Below are 18065 nucleotides of genomic sequence, written 5' to 3'. Positions count from 1 at the left end.
TATAAATTAATAAATGAAAATGGTTTTGTGTCCTTGTGCGATCGGTACTCACCAGAGGGACCGCAGACGTTCGGATACAATTAGCGTCTCTTTGCAAAGACAATGACGTCGACTTTGCAATGTAACAAGACACTTACTCAACACACACAGCACACAGTACATATGACGCTAGGTACCTAACTACAAAAATTTACCGTACCTACGTATAAAAAAAAATAATTTTTGATGGTGGTTATTTTGAATAAGTACTTTAGTTTTGAATAGTGATTATGCTGCACATTTTCGCTGTTTTGTTATAATTTTTAGCTATTTTGTGAATTAAAGTGATGTATTCTTTATTGACCCTTTATTATTTATTCATTATTTAAATATGAATATTCGCCAAAAACTATTTTTCATACATAATAAAAAAACACTAAAATATTAACATTTTACCAATTTAGATTAAATAGTGGAATTAATTAAAATTAAATCGCATTTTAATTTTTTCTACAAGAGCTCTCGCAATTGACATAATTTCAGAATTCAAATTCAATATTTTACCAGAAAAATCATTTTCTCGAAAATTCAAAGTATACCACTGATTTTGTTTTTCATCCTCTTTTCAAATGCGAAATCCATTTTAAAGAAAATTAATATACAAGGTGTTTTTTTGGGTCGGAATATTTACACAATATTTTTTAAACTGAACCTGGATTTTTTATAATTGTAAATAAATTAATTGATTGGACACCTAAAAGAATATTCGCGTGTTAAATATAAAATCAATATACAGTGAGGTTGACAAGTTGTAAGCTGAACTTCAATTTTTTTCTACTTAGAGCTCTCGCAATTCACTTAATTTCCGAATTCAAATTCAAAACTTCACCAGAAAAATCATTTTGCCGAAAATTCAAATTATACCACTGAATTTAGTTTTTCATCCTCTTTTCAACTGAAAAATCCATTTTAAAAAAAATTTAATGTACAGGGTGTTTTTTTGGGGTCGGAACATTTTTCCAATATTTTTTAATCCGGATCTGGATTTTTTACAATTGTAAATAAATTAATTTATTGTACACCTTAAATGATATTTGCGTGCCAAATATAAAATAAATATACAGTGTGGTTAAAAAGTTATGAACCAATTAAGAAAATGGCAAAATAGATAAAACACCCAGTATCTTTGTTATTAATGGAGTAAGATCCATTAAGTATGGTATTTTTGAGATCGCCTAAGTGTCCTCTTTCTACATTTAACGTATGTTACTTTCCCAATGAAACACCCTGTATAATAACATCTATGTTAAACATGCCATAAGTAAATAGTTTCATAACCTTTTTGCTCTCCATAGTCATCTTCAAGTTTTGGTCTTGTTCCGGAGATTGATGGGAAAATAATATCATAATCTTATTATTGATAGATTGAATAATTATCAGATACTGTTAATTGTAATACTGATCAGAAAAAATATCAAATGTCGTTTTTCTGTTTTTTTTTAATTGTCCTAAATCTCAAAATAAAACTATTTTTTGCAATTTATTTCTCTAAAATGGACAGTTCAGCGTCTACCACCCTTCTGAATCATTTTTGACTTTTGCCGCTAGACTGTTTAAGAATGACGTGTATTATTGGTTGCCTAATTAAAAAAATTAAAGATATGCAGCTTTTAAATTCGAATAACTGAACGTGATTTAACATTAGACCGGGCAGTATCGTCGCCCCCGCTAGCGCAATTATTCCGATTCGATTTTTTTGCACAAACTTACTCAAAAAGAGGTCCTTATAACATATCCACAGGGTGCCGGGCGGTGCCATGGTCGAAAAATTTTTTAAACAATTTTTTTTAAACAAATTCACAAAAATAATTTTTTTATTTCCAAAAATTTTTTTTAGATAATTTGGGTCATTCTGAGCAAAAAAGGTCTCCTGTCATTTTTTTCTAAAATTGACTGTTGTCGAGTTATACGCGATTAAAAATTTGAGAAATGCGAAATTGGCCATTTTCAAGGCTTCATAACTCTATCAAAAATGATTATTATGAAATTCAAAAAGTGACAAAATCAAGATTTAAATACCTTCTTCAGCGTTCTGAAGAGATTTTTGTCATTAATTTATTACAAAGCTCTCATTTTTAGTTATTAACAATTAGCGCTATAGTCCAACTGTATCGTCGCCCCCGTTAACGGAACTATTTCGATTAGATTTTTTTCCACAAACTTACTCAAAAAGAGGTCCTTGTAACATATCCATAGGGTGCCGGGCGGTGCCGTGGTCGAAAAATTTTTTAAACAAATTCACAAAAATAATTTTTTTATAATCAAGTATATTCAAATGGGAAATAAGCCACAATTTTACCTAAAAATGATTTTATTAACGTTTCGATGCCCAAGTCGGGTATCGTTGTCAAAATACAAAATAATACTAAATAAACAAAAATGTTGTTGCTTAGTAAAAAATTCTTCTAATAATTTATTTAATCTGACTCATTTATATCGGCAATTCAGACACGTATTATACATTTTAAAGTAGACGACTTTAAAATGATATTGCCAATATTGATGAGTTGCGTTCCTGGGACGACTTTACTAAAAGATAGTTCATTCGATTACATGAAATCATTCCCAACTTAAATATCCGCCACAAAAAATCATAGCATGTGATCTGTCTTTAAAAAGACAATCAAATGCAACGGTGTGAAATTCTCGCGTTAGAGATTCCATAGTAAATCACGAGGGAAAACCAGGAAAAACCTCGTGATACTATCCCGACATCGTAAGTATTTGGGTTTACATTTAGTTTACTCTCAAAAAATAATACCAAATTCTGACTTGATATTTTAAATTTTAAATAATACTAAAATACTAAATATGTACTAACTCGATATGTTACTGATTTACTAATTGTGGTATTTTCTTTCTATTGACTTCCTCCTTTAATATGGGTAACCACATCCTACTGCATTCTACCGAGGAATTTGCGACACAATTGGTTTCATTTAGCATAATTAGAGCCGCTTCTTTGATTTTTCTCTTTTTACTATCTGCTTCTTTTAGGACTATACTTGAATCTCTCCACTGAACTCTATGTTCATTATCCCATGCGTGTTGACATTTTGAGATCTATCAAATTCTCTATTTTTTATATAAGACTGATGTTCATTTACTCTAACGTTTAATGGTCTTGACGTTTCACCTATATAAAATTGTTCGCATTCACAAGGTATTTTATAAATACAATTCTTTGTTCTTTCTTGTTCACTGTTAGGTTTAGTTTTAGATAGAATAGATCTCAATGTGTTTGTTGTTTTGAATGTTGTTGATATGTTGAATTTATTTCCTATTGTTTTAAGTTTCTCGGATAGTCCTTTTATATATGGTATTGATATTTTCCGTTGCATTTGATTGTCTTTTTAAAGACAGATCACATGCTATGATTTTTTGTGGCGGATATTCTTAAGTTGGGAATGATTTCATGTAATCGAATGAACTATCTTTTAGTAAAGTCGTCCCAGGAACGCAACTCATCAATATTGGCAATATCATTTTAAAGTCGTCTACTTTAAAATGTATAATACGTGTCTGAATTGCCGATATAAATGAGTCAGATTAAATAAATTATTAGAAGAATTTTTTACTAAGCAACAACATTTTTGTTTATTTAGTATTATTTTGTATTTTGACAACGATACCCGACTTGGGCATCGAAACGTTAATAAAATCATTTTTAGGTAAAATTGTTGCTTATTTCCCATTTGAATATACTTGATTATAGAAATGCCACAAGAAAATAGCTTCAGAATAATTTTTTATTTCCAACAATTTTTTTTTAGATAATTTGGGTCATTCTGAGCAAAAAAGGTCTCTTGTTATTTTTCTCTAAAATTGACTGTTGTCGAGTTATACGCGATTAAAAATTTGAAAAATGCGAAAATGGCCATTTTCAAGGCTTCATAACTCTATCAAAAATGATTATTATGAAATTCAGAAAGTAACAAAATCAAGATTCAAATACCTTCTTCAGCGTTCTGAAGAGATTTTTGTCATTAATTTATTACAAAGCTGTTATTTTTAGTTATTAACAATTATCGGTATAGTCCAACTGTATCGTCGCCCCCGTTAGCGGAACTATTTCGATTAGATTTTTTTTGCACAAACTTACTCAAAAAGAGGTCCTTATAACATATTATAAGGACATAAAAGAGGTCCTTATAACATATAACGGCGCCGGCCGGCGCCGTGGTCTAAAAATTGTTTAAACAATTTTTCGACCACCGGTCGACACTCTGTGGATATGTAATAAGGGCCTATTTTTGAGTAAGTTTGTGCAAAAAAATCTAATCGAAATAGTTCCGCTAACGGGGGCGACGATACAGTTGGACTATACCGCTAATTGTTAATAACTAAAAATAACAGCTTTGTAATAAAAAAGTGACAAAAATCTCTTCAGGACGTTGAAGAAGGTATTTAAATCTTGATTTTTTCACTTTTTCATTTCATAATAATCATTTTTAATCGAGTTATGAAGCCTCGAAAATGGCCATTTTCGCATTTTTCAAATTTTTAATCGCGTATAACTCGACAACAGTCAATTTTAGAGAAAAATGACAGGAGACCTTTTTTGCTCAGAATGACCCAAAAAATATAAAAAAAATTGTTGAAAATAAAAAAATTATTTTTGTGGATTTGTTAAAAAAAAAATTTTTTTTAAATTTTTCGACCACGGCACCGCCCGGCACCCTGTGGATATGTTATAAGGACCTCTTTTTGAGTAAGTTTGTGCAAAAAAATTGAATCGGAATAATTACGCTAGCGGGGGTGACGATACTGCCCGGTCTACATTGGTTTTAATAGCATGTGAGATAGTCGTCCATACAATAACAAGTTCTTGTCCACCAGGTTCTGCCGACATTATTGCAAATATGTATGTGCAAAATTATTGCCTCATGATAAGTGATAATTATCTTTCTGATTTACGTTGTCAGATAATATAAAGCCTTTATAATTGAACCTATATTTTTGATGGCCCGATAACACCTCAGGACTCCTCTATAATATTTTTCAATAAAACTTTACACACACCGGCAAAATTAAAGGAACACCTTAAAAATGGGACATGTTTGATGTCTCGAATTTCCTAAACCAGTTGTCCGATTTGAGTGATTTTTTAAGTACCTATGTTATAGCCTTATTATTTAATAATATCGGTGTAATAATATTGTTGCTAGTCATTTTATACGGGGTGTAACAATCATAGTGTGTTTTTTTCCTTAAAATTCGGAATAAATACCCTGTGGAATATTCTAGCAGCTAGCATATATAAAATATTGAAATTAAAACTCAATTGTAACCTTAGACTTTCTTTACATTTTCTTTTTTGATTCATATGCTTATGTTGGATAATAAAAAAGTTAGGTACTTTAACAACTAGCCATGTTCTTCATCAAACAGGGTATTTCTAAATAGTGCGACAAACTTTAAGGGGGTAATTATGCATGAAAAATTAATGACCGTTTGCTTTATAAACATATGTCCGCAAATACTTCGTTTCCGAGATACGGGATGTTAAATTTTTTCTTACAAACTGACGATTTATTTATTGCTCTAAAACCGGTTGAGATATGCAAATGAAATTTGGTAGGTTTTAAGAGGTGGTTATTGCAAATATTTTGACATACAATTCAGAATTTTATATTCACCATTGGCGTGCATACGAGATATATCTAAAAGTTTACACCCGTATGCACGCCAATGGTGAATGTGAAATTCTTCTCTCGTATGTCAAAAAATGCGCAAGAACTACCTCTTCGAATCGTCAGTTTGTAAGAAAAGATTCAACATCCCGTATCTGGGAAACGAAGTATTTGCGGACATATGTTTATTAAGCAAACGGTCATTAATTTATCATGCAGACTTACCCCTTAAAGTTTGTCGGACTTATTTAGACACACCCTGTATTGATAAAGAACATGGGTAGTTGTACCTAAAAGTACGTAACTTTATCCAACATAAGCAAATGAATCAAAAAAGAAATTGTTAAGAAAGTCTAAGGCGTAAAACGTAAAACATGAAACGTAAAACACGTTTCATGAAAATAAAACACAGCTAAACAAATCTTGAAGACCGCCTACCAATGAAACGAGTGTGATTCATGCTCATAAAATATTTTTATTTTCGGAGAGTTTCACAAATGGCCGGACGTCTATTTGTTTAGCAGTGTTTTATTTCCATGAAACGTGATTTACGTTTCATGTTTCTTTGTTGTGCGGCCTGCCTAAGGCTACAATTGAGTTTTAATTTTAATATTTTATATATGCTAGAATATTCACCAGGGTGTTCGGAACTTTATGGAAAAAACACAGTATGATTGTTACACCCGGTATAAAATAAGATTTAGCTGTCTAGCAACAATAATATTACACCGATATTCTTAAATAATAAGGCTATAACATACTAAAAAATCACTTAAATCGGACAACTGGCTTAGGAAATTCGAGACGTCAAACATGTCCCATTTTTAAGGTGTTTCTTTAATTTTGCCGGTGTGTGTATTTTGCTTTCACTCATTACAAATCATGCGAAGTATGTATTGATTTTTCTATAATCATTTCTATAATGCATGAACATTTACATTGTCGAATATTAATATATCAACGCAAAGTTGCATGCTTATCCTTGATGCACATTTGCGTCTTTGCAAGTAGCATGTACGCTGCGAGCAAGCTGCAGGCGCTTGGCTTGTTTGTTTCCCGTCCATACACATTTGATCGGTTGCTCGGCTTTAATATACGGCAGAAATAAACAACTCTGTATCTACGTTGAAATCCATCGCGCGGTCAACTTCTACCCACTGATACTTGTACCTTCTAGTCTTACCCAAACACTAGAAGTACAGACTGCCAAACCTCCCGACGTTTTGTGTAAGCCGCGTGTACGTGGCAGCGTAGCAGAAATTTGCGTCCTCTCGGCCCACGCTGCTTGCAAGTAGCTTGCACGCCACCGCGTTTCAGGTCGAGTGTGCAGTGCCTAATTACAACTCATGCACTGCAGAACCGCCAGCGATTGCATGCAGCTTGGTCGCTGCGTGCATCGAGGCTTACTTTATGTTGTTTTGTTTTACGAAAGTAAATCTTATCACAAAATATACTCAGCTCGCTTCAATATACTCAGCGATTCTCTTTCGCATGTTTTTTATGAATGCTCGTCTGCTCAAATCTCAACTTAAAATTTTTTGTGTTAATTATTTTCAAATTACATAATTTCAAAAATATTGTCTGTTAGGTCTGAGTCTATAAATTTTGGTAGCTATTATAAAGTATTTATAATATCTATTGTAAGATTGTGATATAACACTAATACATTGAAAACGTTCTTAAACTGTTATCAATGATAACTAATAATAAATTAACAGTAAGAAGTCATATCGTATATAGTAATAATATTCAACTTAACTAATTAACGAATATATTATGAGAGTTAGCTACTAACATAATAGTTAAAAACCTTACTATTTTCCTTTTCACTAGTCCCTAACAGTATTTTAGATTTTATTTTTTAACATCGCATTGTCACACCACCGTTTGGTTGAGTTTTATTTTATTAATGTGATTTCAAACCGAAGAAATTTATCAATGTAAGTTATTTTTTTATTTTTATAGTAGTGAGCACGTTAATTATTGATTTTTTGTTTATATTTTTTATTTATTTTATGTGAACGTTGTTTAGATATAGGACAAAGTTATTTGCAAAAAATTCTAGGCCGAAAATAGTTACGAGGACATTTTACTAAGATACCATTAACTTTACTGGCAACGCTATAGATCTCTTCTAAACGGTTTTATTCTAATGCACATCATTGTTCAGTTGTTTAATTTTATACCATCTCCCACTGGCAGTGTCGCCAAATCGTCGGAAGAATAAACAAGTGTAGAAAATTTTCAAAATTAAAGTAAAACGTGACGAAACAAAAAATTTTTAACGAAGAATAAAGTCGTTTTGATTATTTTATATTTCTAAATAAACGTACAGGTCGACCGGAATAGGAGTAGACGTGAGAATATTTTCTTTGCCTCCTTTATAGTCAAATTTTTCAACAATCTCTTACGAATTTTATTGTTATAATTAAAAATTTAAATTATATTATAACTGAAAAACAAGTGCCCACTGTACATAAGAATCGTCAGATTTGTTGAAAAATTTTACTATAAAGGAGGCAAAGAAAGTATGCTCACGTTTATTCCTCTTCCTGTCGGCCTGTATATATGAACTTACACAGAATGTATAAAAGTAATGCAAGTTGTAGATTAATAAAAAAGTATTTAAATATAATTTTTCCAATTGTACAAGTTATCAAGAATGTTTTTCAATTTTCCATGATTTATTAAAGTAAAAATACTATGATTAATTACTTTATGGGCATTTTTATTCCCAAAATAATTAACACGAACAAATACGACACTAATTTCATTAAATTAAATGCTAAAAGTGTCTTTCTTTTTAATTTGGTTGTATTCAAGTTTATTGTCAAATTTGTGATTATATTACACAATTACTTTGCTGTTATTTGACTGGTGATTCGAGATTTTCTAGGTTTTCGGTTCCGTTTTGTACTCAATGTTTTGAGGTATCTCCTCTTTCTATCCATCTTTCTTTGAAAATGCCGTAGAAATTGTTACGAATACCATATTGGAGGAAGTAATTATTAATTTCATAACAAATCTAAATAATATTACTCAACCAAATTGCTACTATAAAAAATAAATGGTACCATCAATTCCCACCGAAACATTAACTATATTTTTCGTTTAAAATAACTATTAATTATAACTTTCATTCTATATTCTCCCTCTACCTAGCATTAGTATTGAATTATGTGGCCCCACGTTGGGCGCCAAGTGAGTAATCGCTATATTTTATGTAGCTCCCTGCATTAGCTTAGCTTTCAGATAGATTTGCGCCTGTCCTTGTAGGTACTAGATATCATACAAGTAGAAATGGATATGAAAAAAAATTATAAATTCATTAAATTTCTTACAAGCGTTGTCTGTATATTTACGGTAACGGTGCTGAACGCCAAAAATTTGACATAAAATATACTGAATTATCAAGATCGAAGCTGCTGAAAAGACAATCTAAATTAAGATTGTGCATTCCAATTATTCGCCCAATTATTACATTTGGAAGTGAAACATGGACTCTTCATCAGCGGGATATAAATATGATGTTTGTTGTTGAAAGGAAAGTTCTCATAATGATATTTGGCCCTCAAAGAGATGAATTGCCTGGAGAGTGGAGAAGGTGCCGCACAGCTGAATTGGTGACTGTGTGGTATTGAAAATATCGTCAGGCATATAAAAGCTAACCGGATAAGATGGGCAGGTCATGTGGTAAAATCAGAGGAAAAAGGAGTGTTAAAAACAGTGTTTTTTGATAGACCAGACTGGGCAAGCTTTTTTAATGGGGGCCACAAAGTTCAAGAAATTCTACAGGTGAGACCAGAATTATAGAAAAAATGCATTTTGAGTTAAAACTATATTTATACTATCCATGTCGATATACCCTCGGCGGGCCGGATTAAATACTTTCGCGGGCCAAGCGGGCCGTACTTTGCCCATCACTGAACCAGACGGTAGAAAATCAGTAGACCGTCCCAGACCAAGATGAAAGGATGATAAAGAATCGAGGTATCCTGAAATAGTAAAGGCTGCTTGAAGAATTATTTTGCATATTTGAAACAACGATGTGAATCATTTTATTTCACTTTAAAATTCGTGAAATCCAAACACTGAGTGAAAAATTTAATACATACCTTTTTTTACACTTTTTAAATAATTGTTTAATTGCTGCTCGCGAAAAATTTCAAATTTTGAAAAATGGCTAGGACTATCACCTATTTTCTCTATATATAATAAAGTAGTTAAGTGAAAGAGTCAAAGTACTCTATAAGTACTTATGTGTTTTCCTTTACTTCTCGTACCTTCTCCACATCAGGTTATTTCCCGATTATTTCTATTTGTCTAATCCAATCCATTTTTTTCTGGTGTCTGATATATTCTTAAATAGATCTATATAGCATCAAAAGTGAAAAAGTTAATTAGATGTACATCAGTAAATGTCCTTTTAAATATTTGAAGCCCCGTTTATAGTAAAAATTGTGATATTAATGTTGTGCTTAATACGTAATTTGTAAAAAATATGTAAATATGTTGTAAAGACAAGCTGAAAAATGTGTATATAAATATATTTTTAACGATCTTAAGTAAGAATTTAGACAATAATTAATTTATTGTTACTTGTAGTAAGTGCCTCAAATGATTTTTCTTAAGTATTACACATAGGTTGACTGCCGTAATCAAAATTATTTGTCTTTGAACTATTTTGCTATAACAATTACAATTTTCAACAGACTTTACTTCACTTAACTGTATTAACTATATTAACACATAGCAGCCCATGTGCATTACTTCCATGTGGTCGATAGTGGATGTGTTAATTAGATATTATTTTATAATTTCATTGAACATTTGCTATTAGTTATTTCAAGTATCGGATTTTCGTAAATTTTAATAGTTACAACAATAATGCCAGTCTTAGCCTCAGCGCGGCTCCGTCACTGTTTTCTAAAATTTCCATCATCGAAAATTTTAAAATTTTCCCCCAATCTTATCATTTATTGAGTTCAAACATTATTATAATTCTCTTATAAACCTGCTTTTCTAATTACATTTCTCCACAAGTTTCTATCTTGGATTATACCAATATTCGTCCCTTCACGACATGTCTTCCCTACGCGTCTTTAACCAGGTCTTATTTGGTCTTCCTACTCTTCCAGGTTTAATCCTGTTAATTTATGTTCACTCATTTTGACTATTATATGGTCGCGACACTGTTGTCCTTATATACTAGAGATACGCCTCTACCTCTTTAACCCTTCTATATTTCCGCGTATAAACTTCTGGAGACCATTCCTTCAAAAATGTGTATTATTATTTGCTATATTACTTACGTGCTTAGTATGTTCTTGGTGTTTAGTTTTTCAATTCCCTAGTTGTTTTTACGTCAACGTCAACTTTTTTGACAAAAAACCATAGGCGGACGTTTGAATGTTTATCAATGCGAATGCGAAACTAGAATTTTATATGTAACTAATTTATTCATCAAAATCAACTTAAACCCAAACAAAATTAGTATGATCGAATCAGGTACTATCCGTTGCAAGATAATTCGGATGGAATTCCCCAGATTAAGAGACTGGGCCGATATCAAGCACAAAATGACTGTACTCCCTTAATGCTGTAACGAATAGTCACCATTAGTCTTTCGTTACATTAGGTTCAATTTTAAATTATATCCAAAATCTAATGGTACTTTACTAAATGATAAATCTGATTAAATCCGAAATATCTTGCAACGAATAGCACTTTCAATACTTTTTAAACGAGATGTCACTTGCCATAAGATCCCATTTAAAAGTATCGATCAAAGGGGCTCTATAACTTCATCTGTCACTATTACGTCACCTGTTATGACTATTTGAGGAGCCTACGTCCATGTATTTCCTCCCTCCAAATTTCACTATTACACTCCTAGCCAAAAAAAAACCGGACACCTAAAAAATGTAGAGATATTTGTATTGATTTGAGTAGAGATATTTGTATTGGAAACAATAACGGACCTTAAAATGGTTCTGAAAGTACACTACTCCAAGAAATTAACGTACCACCTTAAAAATGGTTGATTTTTGATGTCTCAAGTTTCCTAAACCTGTTGTCCGATTTAAATGTTTTTTTCAATATTGTTATAGCCTTATTCTTTAACAATATCGCTGTAATAATATGGTATGTTAAAAAGGTAAATTTTCATTGTATACCGGGTGGACCAATCAAACTGTGTTTTTTCTCAAAGTTCGCAACACCCTGTGGAATATTCTAGCATTTATAAAATACTAAAATCAAAACCCAACTATAACCTCAGGTTTTCTGAACATTTTGTTTTTTGAACTCATTCGCTTATGTTAGATATTAAAAAAGTTAGGTACTTTAACAACTAGCCATGTTTTTCATCGATACAGGGTTTTTTTGATAAGTATGACAAACTCTAAGGGGTAATTCTGAAATATGCAAATTAAATTTGGTGGGTTTTAAGAGATAGTTATTGTGCATTTTTTGACATACAACTAAGAATTTTATATTTACCATTGGCGCGCATACGAGTAATATGACCTGTACGGGTAATGGTCTGAATTTTTTATAGAAAAAATTAGTACGGCACTGAGACACTGAGATATTTCAAATTAAAAATTATTTTTGAAGTCCTCGTTCAATTTAAAATAAAAAATCTTTCTTGCAGTTTTTTCATATCAGGCGCCGTTTTTTTTTGAAAAAATAAAATATCTTAACGCTTACAAAGTATTCGAGGTAGTTTTCATGTGCATAGAATCTTATTTCAAATACTTTGTAAACGTTAGGATGTTTTTTGCATAAAACGGCGCCTCATAGAAAATAAGGGAAGAAAGATTTTTATTGTAAATGAATCGAGGACGAGGAAAAATTATTTTTAATTTGAAATATCTCAGTGCCGTACTAATTCTAATTTCAATCAGTTTTAGAACAATAAATCGTCAGTTTGTAAGAAAAATTTCAACGACCCGTATCTCGGAAATGAAGCATTTGCGAACATACGTTTATAATGCAAACGGTCATTATGTTTTCATGCAGAATTACCTCTTAAAGTTTGTCATACTTATGTATTGATGAAAAACATGGCTAGTTGTTAAAGTACCTAACTTTTTTATTATCCAACATAAGCGAATGAATCAAAAAACAGAATGTTAAGAAAACCTAAGGCTATAGTTGGGTTTCAATTTCATTATTTTATAAGTGCTCGAATATTCCACAGGGTTTTGCGAACTTTGAGAAAAAAATACAGTTTGATTGGTCCCCCGGTATAAAATGAAAATTTACCTGTTTAGCAACAATATTATTACAGCGATATTTGTAAAAAATAAGGCTATAACATATTAAAAAAATCACTTAAATCGGACCACAGGTTTAGGAAATTTGAACCATAAAAAATTACCCATTTTTAAGGTGTCCTGTTTTTTTTGCCAGGAGTGTATAAGTATAACCGTTTAGGGAGTAGGGACTTTTGACTAGCACTGTATATTGATATAAATTGGAGTTCTGGTTTCATTCCTATCTTGAAAATTTAAATAACAGCAAAAACGATCAATTCTTTGACATAATTTGTTTGACAAATGTAAGATTTATATCCATAAGTTCACATCCACTAACGACCAATAAATGTCCTGACTCATTCAACCGAACATACGTGCATTCTGTACTAGTACCTTTAGTCGAGCCAATCAGTAATATTTTTGGGTTTCTACTAAAAACGATTCACTTTCCTTTTGAATTCTTAAACAAAAATTAATATTGAAAAATCTCATTGATAAAATGAAACCTAACCAAACCTTTATCCGTGTGCTTATGCACGTGGTGTGGCAGCCGCAGTGTCTCAAAAATGGATGTAATTCTACAGCGCTACGAACGAGAGACGCGAACAGGCGAGAAAAGACCTCAAAGGACTCGAAGACACTGTCGCCAAAGAACTACAGACTCTGCACAACCTGAGAAAATTGTTCGTGCAAGATTTGCAGGTAAGATTTTTTGGATAACTTTACAAATTTATTTTTTGGTTTGTCTCTTTAGTTTTGCCTATAGCCGCTTAGAGAGAGCCTCTAATAAAACCTTCCGACGTAAATGTAACCTCACTCTTTTATTAACATAAATCCAGAGTTTCATTGCGATACAACAAGTCGTGTAGATACAGTGAATTTTTGAAATTAGCAAGTCGGTCAAAAAAAAGACCTTTAATTTTTTTTTGTTTTTTTTTTGTTTTGTTTTATGGGATAGACTTGGGTGCCAATTAGCCAGTCACAACTTTTTTGTTTTCTATTCATACATACAGATTTCTATTCATAGAACAAATAGAAAATGATATAATAACCTACTTCATCTTTCTGATATAATAGTAACCTTAATAATAAAAAACTGGAGAAAAAAAGCACGAAACATATCAGAATGGAGAAGAATCCTGGAAGAGGCCAAGACCCAGAAAGGGTTGTCGAGCCGATGATGATGATGATAATTCATACATACAGAAGGCAATGAGGTCCTTAGAGTTCCATAGCAAACTCTTCCACAGCTCTCTACTCAGTTCAAAAGCTGCAGCTGGCCGCCATGGACTATCCAAGTTGCTCACCACAATTTTCCATTATACATCTTCTTCTTCTTTTTTTTTCATATATAGAAATAGATCTTAGCCGAGAACATTTTCGAGCATACATTTTTTTCAATTTTCGGAGAGGATTATTCCAACAGCAATGTTTCGCTGAAATTGTTTTTGTGTTTGGGAATGAAGCATCACATCAGTCAACTATTTCCCGCTGGTATTGCGATTTTCAACATGCTCGCTCCAGTCTCAGCGACGAATTCAGGCCAGGTCCACCCAAAGCAGCAGTCACATACCAAAACATTGATGCGGTTCGTCAGCTAATTAAGGATGGCCGATCACCGCCGTGTAACATACCGGGAGATAGAGGTATCTTTGGGCATCTCAAATACCTCTATCCAAAAGATCCTACGTGAAGAATTGGGTGTTACGAAGTTGGTTTCCCGTGGGATCCCTCATTTGCTCACAGAGCAAAAAACGGTTCACGTCAATTGGTGACGAAAAACATTGGAACGGTTCAACAAAGGAAGCTCAAAAAACGTTTGTAGTAAGCTCAATTATATAGCAGTGGTCGAATAAGTTTGAATAATAATCATAGGTTTGATGAACTGTATACTCAGCATTTAAGACATAGTGGAGAATTCTCGGTTCAAGTAATGGATGGATAAGTGCTAAAGATCCGGGCATTTGTTCTCATATAGATGAAAAATTAACAAGATTTTACTACATATTCTTAAGAACATAATGTTGCCATCAGTGATCCAGAGATTCCCCAGTAACAAGGTCATTAGTGTTGCCCAAATGCAAGACCAAGACAAGACTTACACAGTCTTGGTCTTGCGCCAGTACACCTGGTCTTGGTCTTGGTATTGCGCTCCCGGTCTTGGTCTTTGTATGGGTCTTGCAGCAAGAGTCTTGCAAGTCTCGCAGTTGCCCATTAGCCTATTGCATATCTTAGAACAATGTAACAGAGAGGTACACTTTAAGCTTGAATATCACAGCCATATTAAAGACTAGCCAAATTAATAAATATCTAAACAACTGACACCGGGTGGGGTTTGAACCCACGATCCAAGTGATACCTGCCTATGTTCTAATTAATTAAAGTTAAAACTACCTCTTAAAACCCACAAAATTTCATTTGCATATTTCAACCGGTTTTAGAGCAATAAATAAATCGTCAGTTCGTAAGAAAAATTTCAACACCCCTATTTGGGAAACGAAGCATTTATAAAGTATATATGAAGCAAACTTTCATTACTTTTTTGTGTAGAATTAGGTACCCATTAAAGTTTGCCATACTTATTTAAAAACATCCAATATTGATAAATATGTCTAGTTAAAAAAGTACCTAACTTTTTTATTATCCAATATAAGTGAATGAATAAAAAACATAATGCTAAGAAAATATGAGGCTGTAGTTGGGTTTTAATTTCAGTATGCTATTGCATGCTTGAATAATAAGTTAGCATAATGCTAGATATTCCACAGAGTGAGAAAAACCTCAGTTTGATTGGTGCACCCTGTATACAATGACAATAATTGACCTGTCTAGCAACAATAAATATTATTACAGCAATACATATGTATAAAGAATAAGACAACATATTAAAAAAATCACTTAAATCGGACAACAGGTTTAGGAAATTTGAGACATTAAAAATGACCCGTTTTTAAGATGGTGCGTTAATTTCTTGGAGAAGTGTATATCGTTAAAATAATATTTCGGTATTTTGTTTACACGATATTCGGCATTATCTGTACTTTTGTCTCGTATCATTATCTTATGATACTTTTAAATAATAGCCGCGCTGTTTCAGCAAATTTTGTTTAGCCGAGTGACCTCATAGCACAGTCAGCATAAACAATACATAATAGTCTTACTATAATATGTATACCGATAAGATTTCTGGTGTTTGGATTCCTAGAAAACTTTTTTCTCTGATTCTGGCCTAGAACCTTTAGCCACGTAGTTATATAACTTATCACTAACTCAGGTGTAATGTGTAGTGTGTGTGTTGAGTAAGTGTCTTGTTACTTTGCAAAGTCGACGTCATTGTCTTTGCAAAGAGACGCTAATTGTATTCGAATGTTTGCGGTCCCTCCGGTGAGTACCGATCCCACAAGGACAGAAACTATTTTCATTTATTAATTTATAATAAATGAAAAACTTCCCGACCCTGGTGAGATTCGAACTCACTACCATTCGGAACTTTCGATCCAAAGGTTAGGCGCTCTTACCACTGAGCCACAGAGGGGGTTCCTAGAAAACTAATAATGAAAAAAAATTAATTGCTTATATACTTATTAAGTATCTTTTCTATCAGCTAAGCTGACACATTTTTAAAAAGTTTGTATACGATATTCGATATTACTGTATGGGAAACAGGAATGATATGTTATGATTAGAAGACGACTATTCTCAAAACCTGGACAATTAATTTCAGAGCGAAGAAGTCTGCTGCTGGGAAAGAATGTACAAAATATTTTATTTTTACATTATAATAGTCACCTCTGAGTACATGTCAAATGTGTCAAGTGTTTTTTTAGTGGATATTTTGATTCGCTATGTATGTTTATGGTACTGTTCGTAATGCGCATAGATCCAATTTTCAAAAAAATTTTACAATTTTTTTACATTTTTTTTTGTTTGTCATAGAGTAAGAATATAGCCGAAGAATATAGCCGAGTCATCTAAGAATATAGCTGAACTTATATACTCCCTAAAACGACCCTCAGTTGTAACTGCAAGACGCAAGAGTCTCGCAGGCGTAGTCTTGTTCTTGCTTAAGTCTTGCACGGTAAGTCTTGGTCTTGCTAAAATTAGACGGTCTTGGTCTTGCGAAAACGCAAGAAGACCAAGACCGATTTTGGGCAACACTAAAGGTCATCCTCCAACATAACAATTTTCCAGTGCAAACGAGTAGAATTGTTCTAGAATGGTTGAAATAAACTCACGTTAATGTTCTTCCGTCGCCTTCCTGAACTTTCGACGTTAACCATCGAAAATATGTGGGCAGTTGACAAAGTAATTAAATGAAAGAAACCTTAGTCCACGGAATAGAATTAAATTATGGGAAGCAATTGAGCAAGCATGGGAGGAGCTAGTTGAATATAACATAAGGTGTTTTATAACGTGAGGTGTCAACAACTTGTTAAACAAATTTAATTTCATATTGTTAAGATTCTCAATGCATATCTGCATGCATGTTAAATGCGTAATTATCCGGACCCTAGTTATAGTTTATGTTTTTTTCAATAATTGCCTTTTATCAAAGAGTTCTAACCAGTTCTGTTTCAGGCACGTATGAAGAAAAATCTTTCGTCGGAAGACAATGAGGAAGACGGCGGCTCTCTGGCTCAAAAACAGAAGATATCGTTCCTCGAAAACAATCTCGATCAATTGACAAAAGTCCACAAGCAGTTGGTACGAGACAACGCGGATCTGCGCTGTGAACTTCCCAAACTCGAAAAGAGACTACGAGCTACGATGGAAAGAGTCAAAGCACTGGAAACTGCACTGAAGGAAGCCAAAGAAGGCGCGATGAGAGACCGGAAAAGGTTAAATCTGTTTTGTATATTTTATTTAGATTTTACACAAAAGCGATTTCGTGAGCAGTTTAAGCATTATATTGGGGAATTGGTTCATCACGTTTTATTCAGATTTACGTTCTTTACAAAAGAAAACTACAAATTCTTTAACTCATTTATGTCGATTTGACGTAAATCACCTTATCGAGAAATGCTTTCTAATGGAGCTAGATCTACTAGGGTTATTCGTAAAATGCTGCTGAGAAATAGTGCGCCGTGCTGGGAGAAATCTGGCAACACTGCCTTACACATCAACTCTCCCT

The 18065-nt window shown here is 32.7% G+C and overlaps 1 protein-coding gene and 1 long non-coding RNA gene across 2 annotated transcripts in view; both read left to right on the top strand.

Moving 5' to 3' along the window:
- Positions 1-18065, top strand: part of LOC126888616 (uncharacterized) — a 558932-nt gene that overhangs the window by 519785 nt on the left and 21082 nt on the right. The gene's annotated exons all lie outside the window — the stretch shown is intronic.
- Positions 1-18065, top strand: part of LOC114332282 (kinesin heavy chain) — a 175808-nt gene that overhangs the window by 146552 nt on the left and 11191 nt on the right. The window contains exons 13-14 of the mRNA XM_028282059.2: positions 13519-13636; positions 17513-17772. Of these exons, the coding sequence (XP_028137860.1) occupies positions 13519-13636; positions 17513-17772 (378 nt within the window). The remainder of the gene's footprint in view (positions 1-13518; positions 13637-17512; positions 17773-18065) is intronic.

The sequence above is a fragment of the Diabrotica virgifera genome, chromosome 1, assembly GCF_917563875.1.
Source record: "Diabrotica virgifera virgifera chromosome 1, PGI_DIABVI_V3a".
Lineage (NCBI taxonomy): Eukaryota > Metazoa > Arthropoda > Insecta > Coleoptera > Chrysomelidae > Diabrotica > Diabrotica virgifera.
Note: the sequence above shows the minus strand (reverse complement) of the source record. Positions and strands in the feature narration are given on the sequence as shown.